The following is a 13,020-nucleotide window of genomic DNA, read 5'->3' on the forward strand; positions in this document are numbered from 1 at the left end:
AAAACCCCAGTTCAGTTCCAAGCAATTCAATGGGGAAATAAAATCTTTGTGTGTAAAGTTCTATTTTTTCGGATTGCAATGAACCTTATGCCAGTGATGTTTCCCAACAACTCATACTCATTTCGAGTTTGTCGTGTACAGCTCGAACAAATCTCTTCCATATTACACCACCATTAACATTGGCAACAATGCCATCTATCGGAATCCCCTGTTATTGATTTCCTATATCTAAGCAAGATGATGAAGGACAAAGAGGCCTACTAGCTATAAAAGACTGATTTCTGCCTATGAACTTGTGTTTTATTTTACCAGTTTTGGCTTCTGTCTCATTCCTTTGAAATATAAAGTCAATGGTTGAGTTAAACTAAATCCAATCAAACTACTATGCAAAAAGATTGAAACCTTTAAAGCGTTAAACTTGGAGAACATGGCAGATCCTTCTTGACTTTTGGAATTACTGAACCATTTAATTGTCAGAATTTTGCTAACCAGGTTGCTTAATTTTTAGTTCAATTAGCTTTTTTTCTAATTGCTATCACTCCTTTATCTAAGAAAAAGTTTAGTAAATTTTTTATACTATACAATTTTTTATAGTAATCAAGTTTTTAGTTAGATCAAGTCTTGATTGTTAACTTTTCTTAAATATACAATTGGGTGGATTAGATTAGATTATCAAGATTTTTAAAAAAAAGAAATTAGATCAATCAACATCATAGGAGCATTGATTGGTTGGGTGACTTGATAAGAACCTCTTTCTTCTACTCCATTTGTTTAATCTTTTTTTTTAAGTTGCAATATAAAAATCCCTGTGAATTTTGTTCTCTTACATGGCCATTAAAGTGAACATTATCCACATCCAAGGTAAAGTGATAAATAAAGTTCTGGTTGGATGCCAGACAGCACCCCTAAAATTAATGGGTATTGTCTAAATCCTGATATGCTTATTATTAACCATAATTCCGTGCCAGCTTAAGATTAGGTTCAATTAAAAGAGAAAGTAAAGACCGTATAATCTATGTAATAAACTAAGCAAAAATATGCATATGCAAAATATAACTGCGGTTCTTGGGCCAGGTTCTTTTATGGGATGTATCAGTCTACACCCAACACACATATAAACAAACGTATTGCTTCCAGTCAGATCAGGTGGGTTCTGAGGTCAACCTAAGTTGTGATATAAACCCTTACTTTACTGGGTTGTGTTTGTCACACTAGAACAATCAAATCGTTGCCGCATCTCTTTTAATCTACCTCCCTTATTCCCATTAACTATATCATCTCAAATTCGAGCAATCATATTACTCCCATTTCTAATGGTTTATTCTCAACTCAATGATGACAATAACAAGAAGGAAAGAATTCAAAGGAATTAATTCTCATTGGCAGCAGCAACATTGTGACGTGCCTGTGCTTACAATAACAGTGAGGAAAAAATAAGCAAATACTATAACACAGAATAAGAACAGGATGTTTGATCGCAATAAATGTTATGAACTTATGACAATTAAATAAACAAGAAGAAGAATATTACATGTTTCCATAGGAGTGCGAGTTCCAGCTTTGGCCATGTGGGCTGTGGCTCTGCCACCTCCTCTCTCCCCTAGGCATCAAATACATGGTCCTTCTATACCAAACCTGAATGAACAACAAACAGAGATTAGTTGTTTTCACCAGTCTCATCAACATTAATCAATATCCTAGTCTTACATTTTCTCATAAAAACAAGAACTGTGGTTCAAAATTCTTGCCTAATACCAGGAAGATGGGTTCAAAATTCATTCCCAAAAATTCCGACTTATACAATAGTGGAATCTGAAAATCTTCAAGCTTGTGAAACTTATATGAGTAGTGACAACTAGAATACAAACCCCAACTACTTTTGTACTGTAGGAAACAAAAGTATGGTCCTTGATAACTCATAAATTTCGCTAGCACTACACAATGTAGGAGCCAGACTTTTGTTTCTTGTAGTATAGAAGTAGTTTGGGGTTTGTTAGTCTAGTTACTTAGTTAGTATTGTCCAACTTATACATTGCCGCCAAAATATCAGGAAGTTACTTAAACAAGGAAATTATGTTATCTGCATATTGACTCGGGTTTGTTGGGAGATAATTTATGCACATTTTTGGTATCATTTGTATTTCTTCCCCTATTTGCAGTTTGACATGTTTATGGTAAGGTGATGCACTCTGATTGGGTTTTAAACATTTGACAGAATAGGTTTTCAACCCTATGGCAAACCAAAGAAATCTCATGAATAAAAGTTGTTCGCCACATGTAAAAACAACATTAAAAACCCTGTTCAAAAATAATGAAATTCATACAATGTGCTATGGGGCCACATAGTACCAACCAGGCACAAGGCGGCCATCTAAATCAAGAAGCTAGAATAATGACAGTTGCCAATTTGCAGGATATGCCAAATCATGATCACCAATCAGTGTGAAAATTCCTTAGCTTGCTGAAATCTTGCTCCCATAAGACTCCTAATGGATTAAAGAATTGTCATCTAAAGATCGAGAAAACTGAATAGAAGACGCTTCTATGTGCAAGACATGGAAAACGAATAGAGGTTATGTTAACTTGTCATGAAATGGGAATGACTAAATGGAGATGGAACAGAAACCAAGTGCCAACTTACCATCTCAACTTAATGGATAGGCGAGAAAGATTTCTAACCAAGTCCTAGCAGTGGTTCTATTTTGGTAGGAACCTGAACTAACTCTGCAACTTTTTAATGGATTACGCACGGATAGCTATTCTCTAATGTTTCGTCCTATCCTATTCAAAAGTAGTCAAAGCATTATTTCAACCAATTATTTTAACCAAGTATTGATGGACTTTAGAAATCAAAGAGTAGTCTACTTTATAAAAAAAAAGAAAATGGATTACAGAGTACAGACCCATAATTAAAGGAATCTTTAAGTATTCTACAACTTGGTGTTGTCTCGCTTAATATTCATCCACACCTATCAAACACTTCATGCATGCTATACAAGCGGACATCCGATTTAGAATAGGGTTGACAAAACAAAATAGGTAAAAACATGGTTAGGTGAAAGAGAAAACATATAAAAGATAAGGTAAGGAATGCAAAGCAGATAGAGAAGTAATATTGTTAATCCGTTCTTTAACTTGCTACTGCAAGTCAATTCATATCACAATGTTTTAGAATACGCTAGGTGCTTCTGAGCACCGGACATGGTGCCTAGAGAGAAGGCGCCTAAGTGGGATGTAAGCGTTTTACAGCACCGAGGGAAGAAGGATTTTTTCCCCAAAAAAATTCAAAACCATATCCTTACTACTTCATATGAGACAAAAGTAGATCGAGTTCTGATTTGATCCATTTTAGCATGACTCGTTGCTTTCAACCTGTTGTTATGCTTAAGGGTAATAATCCCTTTTTTGATGCAGCAAGTCCACGTAAGTGGCCCATATTCACCTAGACAATCTATAGATTAAGCGGGCGGTCTAGGTACTGCTGAAGCCTAGGCGGACGGTTAGACTACTTTAAAACAATTATTGCATCATATCAAATCCCTTGACCATTTCTATTCAAAACTCCTACCACAAACTATTTAGGGTAAATTATCAAACCAACGGACACTAGTAGAAAATCACGTATTCTAGACGGAATATTCGAGATGGAAATTTTTCCGTCTAGAATGCTATTAAAATAGACGGAAATTTTCCATCTAGAATTTTCCGTCTAGAATAAAACATTCTAGACGGAAAATTCCGTCTAGAATAGTATTCTAGACGGTTCCTTTAAAAATGTATTCTAGACGGTTCCTTTAAAAATGTATTCTAGACGGTTTTTACTTCCGTCTAGAATAAACCGTCTAGGATGTATTCTAGACGGAATGAGCATTCCCAATGAAATGATAGAGAATGAGCATTCCCACTTAAATGAGAATCAATAAAATATATAATTTTAAAATACATCCATTCCCACTTCATTTTATAAATTACACCCAAACGTGAGAATGAGAATGACTATTCCATTCTCACATTAATTCCATTCAATTCCTTCTTCCATTCCATTCTCATTTGAGTCTATTCCCGCATACCAAACAAGGCGTAATAGATGATGATTATTACAGTGTTGTTCCCACTAATGACCCTGATATTATGAATTAACCTAACCTTAAAAATGATAAAATACCTATAGAAAATAATATACCTCATCAACCGATTATAGGCAACAAAAGGCCAAGAACACAACCTTCATGGATGGATGATTACTATTTGTATTCATGTGAGCCATCATGCTTCTCGATAGATACAAATAGGGCTGAGCACGGTTCGATCCAAACCGAAAAAACCGACCGAACCGACCTGAACCGACCCGAAAAAATCGGTTTTAAGAGTATGACGGTTCGGGTCGGGTTAAAAACTTTTCAACCCGAACCGACCCGAACCGACCGAATACCCCATGGTCTAAATACTCATTCTGCTCAAACCTGACCTATCCCCAAAGACAAAGTCTCAGACTCTCAAACCCTAAACACCTAAACTTTCCTTCCCCCTTTCCCAGCCGCCTCCTCAGTTCCTCTCTCTCACTCTCTCTCACTCCTCAGTCCCACGGTCCACCTCTCTCACTTCCTCTTCCTCTTCCTCACTTCCACAGTCTTCATGGCCGAGGCCGAAACATCTCCTCAGGCTCAGGATCTATCTTTGGCTTTGGGGGGGCACCCGCACCAGTCACCGAGGTATAAACTTTATCTTTTACTCTTCTTCAAGCTTCTGACTGCGATTATTCTTTAATTTTGATTTATTTCCTTGGATATAGCAGCTAGTAAGTTGAGATATCGGCCTATTAGTTTCCTGTTCATTTATGCACTCCTATTCTCTTATGATTACTGAGTTTGTGCTTTGATAACGATCCTTAATTTGTTTTCTGGTATATATGTTTTCATGGATGATGATTTTGTTCCTTTTTTCCCCTATTGTTTTTCCAAATTAAGTCGGCAACCCCTGAAATACTACTATTTAATATTCATGGGATCCCTTACCCGTCATAATATATTTTATTTGATTTAGCATTTGACAATTTTAAGTCATTCTGAAAATAAAGTTAGAACCAAACAACCGAACCGAACCACACCGAACCGACTTGCAATGGTTCGGTTCGTTTTGAATTATATGCCGTTCAGTTCGGTTGTTCAAAATTTGGTAAAAACCTACCCGAACCGAACCGTGCTCAGCCCTAGATACAAATATAGAAGAACAAGATCCATTAACCTTCTCTGATGCGATAAAATTGTATGAATCAACTTTATGGCTAGAATCCATAAGAGAAGAACTTGATTCTATAGAAAAGAATAAGGTATAGGAGTTATGTGATCTATCGAAAAATAGAAAAGCCATAGGATACAAATGGGTGCTTAAAAAGAAATACCGTGTTGATGGATCTATTAATAAATTCAAAACACAGTTAGTTACCGAGGGTTATAACCAGAAGGTATGAATAGATTTTCAGGAGACGTAATCTCCTGTAGCTAAATTTGCATCCATCATAATTATTTTGGCTATTGTTGTATATCTTGATTTGGAGTTATTCCAAATGGATGTTAAAACTGTATTTCTTAACGGAGAGTTGAAGAAAGCGATATATATGCAACAACCTAAAGATTTTTAGGTGAAAGGACAGGAACATAAAGTTTACAAATTAATAAAATCTCTATACGGTTTAAAACAGTCTTGTAGACAATGGTATATCAAATTCCATGATGCAATCACTAAACTTGGTTTTATTCAAAATAAATTAGATAATTATGTATATGTCTTGAAAAATAGGAGCAAATTTACTATATTATCCTTATATGTGGTTGATATATTGCTCGCTAGAAATGACATAGAAATGTTGAATAAAATCAAGGCAGATATCAGCGAAAAGTTTGAAATGAAAGACATGGGAGATGCATCATATATTCTTAGAATTCAAATAATTCGAGATAGAAAGTCTAGAATGCTAAGTTTAAATTAAGAAAAATATTTAAGATCAGTTCTTAAAATGTTTGGAATGGAGAATTCCAATCCGACGCCAACTCTGTTAGTCATGAAAAAGAGATTATGTAAAGAACAAAGCCCTAGAGAAGGGCAAAAGCCATTAGATGTTCCTTATGCTCAAGGAATTGGAAGCTTGATGTATGCAATGTTGTGCACCAGACCTGATATAGCTTATGCTATAAGTCTAGTCAGTCGATATCAAAATAATCCAGGACCAACACATTGGAAAGCTGTTAAAAGAATTATGAAGTATATCAGAGGTACATTGACTTATAGATTAGTTTATCAAGCCGATTCACTTGAACTCCTTGGTTATTCCGATGTTGATTTCGGAGGTGATAAAGATAATGGAAAGTCCACTTCGGGACACTTATTCATCTTTGGAGGAGGAGCTGTTTCTTAGAGTAGCAAGAAACAATCTTTGGAGGAGGAGCTGTTTCTTAGAGTAGCAAGAAACAAGGGTGTGTTGCTAGATATACGCAAGAAGCTGAATATATAGAGTAGCAAGAAACAAGGGTGTGTTGCTAGATATACGCAAGAAGCTGAATATATAGCTTGCAGTATGGTAACTACACATGCTGTCAGGATAAGACAGTTCTTGATTGATCTAGATCTCAATTTGTTATAAGGGCATGTTAATATTTATTGTGATAATCAAGTAGCGATTAGCTTGATCAATAGCGGTGCGAAAAGCTCTAAAGGAAAACATATTGAGATCCAATATTATTATATTCGAGATATTGTAGAAAATGAAGAAATGAAAGTGAATTATATTCCTACTACAGATATGATTGTTGATCCTTTGACAAAAGGAATACCAGCGGAATTTTTTATCAAACATGTAAGTTTGATGGGACTTGGGAATAAATAAGTCCAAGTAAAACTTCATGAATAATAAAATAAGAGTTACTCTCTACAGATAGTGAGAGTAATGGTAAGGACAAACATCTGATTTCACGGATAGTGTGAGGCATATCACTTGGTTGATTTGGTCAAGTGGGAGATGTTACCTTGACTCGGTCTTGTGTGACCAAATCAATGTTTTTTCTTAGTTGAGAAAAACGTGGAAAACATGGAATTGGGGTTTGTTGAGAGAAAATCTCTCAGAGGCAGATTGAGGGGGGTGGAGATGATGGGATTTTTGGCCTATAAATAGTAGTGTATTCTACTTGCAGAAACACAACGAAAAAAAGAAGAATCAAGCCCCTTACCCATTATCGGAGCCCCCCTCAAAGAAATCTGTTGTTTTTCTCTTCTTCTCTGTGATCGAATATTAGTGGATTTAAGTTTACTAAATGGAGTAATTTCAAATTATTTAAAAGATTTGGGGGATTAATATGGGGGAAAAACCTCAATTTATACACACAATACACATCATATTTCCATGTCATTTATTTGTATGTCAAGTAGAATAGAGAAATAGCATTTCAATTTTCATGTAGTTTTGCATTTAATATTAGAATTGTGAAATGTGTGTTTACAGCTTGTGACGGGTTATCTGAATCGTCCAAAGTTAATAAGGTAGATTCTCTGGTATTTAGTCTATTTTTATTTATTGTGTAGACCATTTTATTGTATAAAACTAGTTTAGCAAACCGTTTCTCTCTTTTTATGATCATTATTAGAGTGAAAAAAAATTCTAATTTTCCACATAAAGTTTCTAATTTTCTACAACCAATAAAGTAACAGATATAGAACACAAAAGACTCAAAAGACATGATATTTATAATTAAAAATTTTCCACATATTTAAATCTTCAGTATATCTTTAGTTTATCAGTAATAAAGAAATTATGGTGCCCAACCTGACAAAAAATCTTGGCTCCGTCCATGACACTAGGCGTATTTTCACTTGATGCGGTATAATTGGGTGTAAACTACCAAAAATGTGCAAAAAGTTTCTTACTCAAAAAATAGTTAAAGACACCAACTCGAAGTTCTTGTTCTTCACCTCCTCCTACACCGACGAGAGCACCTCCACCTCACCAACCGCCGCATTCTCAAGCAAATCGACCTGAAAACCCTAACCACCATCATAAAATAAAAGGGGGAAAACGATAAAAAGAGACGATTTTTTGAGAAAGACGAGGTACCTAATTGGGAGCTAGGCTTAGGGTTTTCTGAGAGGACAGAAGAAAAATCGTACCTTTTTAAATTTGGGGCATTATAATTTTGAAGGAAGAACTCGTGCTGCTGCCCTGCGAGAGGCTCGTTGAGGGTCGAGAACGGTTGAAAGGAGGAGAAGGCGGGGGTTTAAGTAGGGGGTTTTTCATGGCGTGGCTGCGCGTGCAAAGCACGCGGGGGAACCTTTTTGTTTCCACGTTGGATCAAACATAAGAGTTGACCCGGTCTTAGGGCATCTCCAACCCTTTGCCTCAAAATGGTGCAAATTTTACATCAAAATGGTGCAAAAGTCACATCTAACAGTAATTCATCTTCAACCCATTGTACCATTTTTTGCACCAAAAAGGAATATTCTCAGTATCTTTCTTTTTATCTACTTTTATATGATTATTTTTTATTCCCTATATTTTTAACTATTTCAACAACTAACCTCACATATCAAATTTTATTTTTTCACATATTTTCCAAACAAAATGATTTATTATTTAAAAAATTAAACTAATAAAACAATAAAATATTATATACCTAATATTAATATTGCCAAAATATTACATTCAAGAACACAACAGAAAATAAAATGTAAGAAAATACTTAAACATTAACAACAATGTAAAAATTACAAATTTAGTATGCTCTTAACTATCTGAATTAGTGTATTCCTCCCATAGATGATCTATCAATGCATTACGAAGCGCAATATGGGCATCTTTATCCTTGATTTTTCCGTAACGTGCAATAAATTGAGTAAATCTTGTAGTTTCATCTGCTACCATATCAACTTCTGGTGTTGGTGCTTCCCTCACTTCTTGAATTGGTGCATAAAGATCACGTTCATCCTCGATTATCATATTGTGCATAATAATGCATGCAGTCATTATGTCATGTAATACATGTTTTTTCCAAAAACGTGCTGATCCTGCCACGATTGCAAATCGTGATTGGAGAACTCCGAACGCACGTTCTACATCTTTTCTACATGCTTCCTGTTTCATGGTAAAATATTTTTTCTTCCTATATTGTGGCTGTTGGATTGTTTGTACAATAGTAGCCCATTTCGAATATATACCATCAGCTAAATAATAACCCATATTATACTCTTTTCCTTGAATAACATAGTGAGCGGGAGGAGCAATACCTTGAGCTACGTTAGAGAAAAGATTAGATGACTCCAGCACATTGATATCATTATTGGTGCCTAGCATACCAAAATATGCGTGCCATATCCAAAGATCATAATCTGCCACAGCTTCGAGGATAATAGTTGGTGACCCACTACGTCCTGTGTATTGTCCAGACCATGCTATTGGACAATTTTTCCATTTCCAATGCATACAATCAAGACTTCCTAACATTCCTGGAAAACCACGTTTTTTTCCAATATAGAGTAGCCTAGCAATATCGTTAGCGTTAGGTATTCGTAGATACCGCTCTGCGAATATTTCCACCATAGCACGATAAAAATTTGTCATACTTTCAATTGCTGTTGACTCACCTATTTTAACGTATTCATCCGTAGCATCAGCTGGTAGACTGTATGCCAACATGCGAAAAACAGCTGTTACTTTCTGTAACGGTGATAATCCCATTCTACCAAGTCCATCACTTCGTTGTTGGAAGTAATAGTCATGATCTTTCACTGCATCAACAATACGAAGGAACAAACTTCTTGACATCCGATATCGACGACGAAACATATCTTCTCCAAAACGTGGATTATCGGCAAAGTAATCTATGACCAAATTCTGATGCGCATTTTCTCGATCGCGGTTGATCACTGCATGACCGGGAATCGAGCCACCATGGATCGGTTGGTAGTTGTGTTGACGTAAATTGTTAACGAGGATCATGTTGTTGTTGATGTACTCACAAATTACTTCTTCGGTTTCATCAATCTCTGCAATGATATTGGACAGAAAATTATCATCATCCGAAGATGAAGATGATGATAAGTATGATGGACCTCCAACATCGAAATTCATTTTTGAAGTAAGAAAAGAATGATTGAAGTATGCAGAAATGGAGAATAATAGTTTTAACACAACATCGAGTAATTGTGTGGATGTACCTAATCTAGTATGCTATTTATAAAACTTTGCTTAGCTGTATACATTGAACAATGTGTAAAGTTGAGCTGATTTTAGGAAATGCTTTCTAGCTGTTATCAATTTGTCATAAAATTCAAATTTGCTTTTAGCTGCTGTTATCAATTTGTCATAAAATTCAAATTTGCTTTTAGCTGTATATGTTGGACAATGTGTAAAGTTGGCCTGATTTAAAAAAATGATTCCCACTCGTATAAAGCTTTCACACAATTCAAGGAGAGCTGAGCTGTGTATACGTTGGACAATGTGTAAAGCTGACCTGATTTCAAAAATTGATTCCCACTCGTACAAAGCTTTCACACAATTCAAGGAGAGCTGAGCTGTGTATACGTTGGACAATGTGTAAAGCTGGCCTGATTTCAAAAATTGATTCCCACTCGTACAAAGTTTTCACACAATTCAAGGAGAGCTGAGCTGTGTATACGTTGGACAATGTGTAAAGCTGACCTGATATCAAAAATTGATTCCCACCGACAACGTTGGATAATGTGTAAAGCTGATCAGTTTGTACAAAATGATTCAATTTCAAATGTTAACCACCGACAAATTCAAACCAACCGCAAATTCAAATTCAAATTCAAATTCAAATTCAAACAAAAAAAACAAATTTGGATTGGCTATAAATAACATTCACGAATTCTACTTCAAACCACCCAATTCGAAGTATTTCTTCAAAGTATTTCTGATCTCCAAATCAATCGTTTTTTACAAAAAAATGTCTGTTCGATCAACTGGATACACGGTTACTGAAGATGTGCTCCTTTGTCAAGTATTCTTGGATATTTCTCAAGACCCTATTATCGGTAGAAACCATTCTCGAGATGCATTTTTGGTCTCGTGTGGAGGACAAATACAATGAACTTCGATATCAGCATTTTGAGATGCGTACGAGCCGATCAATTCGTTCTCGAATGGAAATCATAAGTAATGAAGTAAGGAAATTGAATGCGTGCTTGAGACAAGTAGAGAATCTGAATCCAAGTGGTGCTTCAGATGAAGATATTGTAAGTATTCTATTAATTATCGTCTGAATTTTATTATTATTGTTGAAATACATAACTTGATGTTCACTATAATTTGCAGTTAGTTCGAGCAAAGATGTTATTTATGCAAGAACCAAAGTACAAAAAAGGTTTCAAATTTGATCATGTCTGGAATATGGTTAAAAATTTTGAAAAATTCAAAGATGATGTCCCCACAGCAAGACAAGTTGGTCGAAGACAATCCCAAAGTGTGAACTTCGACTCGTCACAATCAGATAATCCCACTCCGGAATCTCCTATATCAACATCTCCTGGACTGTCATCATTTACTCCATCTGAACGACCTATTGGGGTAAAAAAAGCTAAATTGAAAAGGAAAAATGATGATCATGAGTCAAGTGTAGTGGACTCCATCGAGACCTCCAACAATCGACTTATAGACAGGTTAGACAAGGCGAGCTTGGACAGGCAAGTAGCGTTTGATATCGAACGAGAAAAGATAGCCATGAAAAAAGATAGAGATGAATGGAAAATTATAATGAAAGATTTGAATTCCATTGCTGATCCAAACGTGCGTGAGTACGTTCGAGCTCAACAGATTAAAATAATACAAAAAAGAAATCAACAAGAACAAGGGTCTGCTTCTAATTTTGGCAATTATTTCAATGATATTGGACACTCTGGCCCCGATCTACCAGATTATTGAGAGTTGCTTGTCCATCTCAGGAAATGTTCTATGTTTAGTTTGTATTTTATGTTTTATTTTAATGAAGTTTTATATTATGCGTGTCAGTTTTTATATGTTATGTATTTCAGATATGTAAATTATATTTAAATTATGTATTGGGATTGCTCTTTATATTTCATGGGACTTTACTTAATATCTAGATTTTAATATTATAATTAATAATAATGTCTTTCAAATTTTAGCATTATTTTTAATTTAAAAAAATAATTTATTTTGTCCAAATTATACAATTAGGGTAAAATTATAAAATTTAAATATTATTGGGATTTTTATTTTGTCCAAATTATACAATTAGGGTAAAATTATAAAATTTAAATATTATTGGGATTGTTTTATACATTTAATAAAACAATTAGGGTCAAATTGTAAATACATAAAAGTATGAGGTTAAACAAAAAAAATGAACAGTAATGCGGTGATGAACAGTGCGACGCCAAATATGGCGTTGCGCTGTTCATCACCGCTAAAATAGAGCGACAAATGCCGCTGGGTTGGAGAGGAATCGGAGCGGCAAAATGACGTTTTGCCTCAAAATGACGCGGGGTTGGAGATGGTCTTAGAACATCAAATGTGAAAGAAAAAAAATCCTTTTGTTTTTAAACCCTTTTCTTATCCTGATTTAGTTTTAAACCCGCACCAAAATCGTTCATGTGTCCAAAAAATTTAGGGAAAATTGCTTCTAGGCCCCAAATTTGAATTTTCAATGTGCATCAGCCTCTCCTATTTTTTTTAATGTTCTTTAGTCCCTCCTTTTTGAAAAAAATGTGTCCAGGTCCCTCCATCATGATTCCAGCTCATGCCAGCAGTTGATTAGACATGTCAACTGACTTAAATCCCGATTTTATTCTCCTCTTTCTCATGTCAGTGGATGTTAACTTTTTTCTGTAACATGTTAACTCTTTTCTTTAACATGTTAACTCTTTTCTGTAGCATGTTAACTCTTTTCTGTAACATGTTAACTCTTTTCTGTAACATGTTAACTCTTACAGATAACATATTAACTCTTACAGCTAACATGTTAGCTGTAAGAGTTAACATATTACAGAAAAAAG

General features: G+C 35.1%; 2 protein-coding genes and 1 long non-coding RNA gene across 4 annotated transcripts in view; 1 reads left to right on the forward strand and 2 right to left on the reverse strand.

Moving 5' to 3' along the window:
* LOC109836597 overlaps nucleotides 1-8,229 on the reverse strand; it is a 39,731-nt gene extending 31,502 nt beyond the window's left edge. For both annotated transcript variants that reach the window (XR_002246019.1, XR_002246018.1), the window contains exons 1-3: nucleotides 8,158-8,229; nucleotides 7,918-8,025; nucleotides 1,532-1,635 (exon numbers count right to left, since the gene is read on the reverse strand). This is a non-coding gene — a long non-coding RNA (uncharacterized LOC109836597). The remainder of the gene's footprint in view (nucleotides 1-1,531; nucleotides 1,636-7,917; nucleotides 8,026-8,157) is intronic.
* On the reverse strand, nucleotides 8,771-10,114 carry LOC109838171. The gene has a single exon (XM_020406633.1). The coding sequence runs from the start codon at nucleotides 10,112-10,114 to the stop codon at nucleotides 8,771-8,773; it is 1,344 nt and encodes a 447-aa protein (XP_020262222.1).
* Nucleotides 11,118-11,974, forward strand: LOC109839732. The gene is made up of 2 exons (XM_020408240.1): nucleotides 11,118-11,241; nucleotides 11,321-11,974. Exons 1-2 carry the CDS (start codon nucleotides 11,119-11,121, stop codon nucleotides 11,924-11,926), a joined length of 729 nt encoding a protein of 242 aa, XP_020263829.1. The 5' UTR covers nucleotide 11,118; the 3' UTR covers nucleotides 11,927-11,974.

This window comes from Asparagus officinalis, chromosome 4 (genome assembly GCF_001876935.1).
Source record: "Asparagus officinalis chromosome 4, Aspof.V1, whole genome shotgun sequence".
In the NCBI taxonomy this organism is placed as follows: domain Eukaryota; kingdom Viridiplantae; phylum Streptophyta; class Magnoliopsida; order Asparagales; family Asparagaceae; genus Asparagus; species Asparagus officinalis.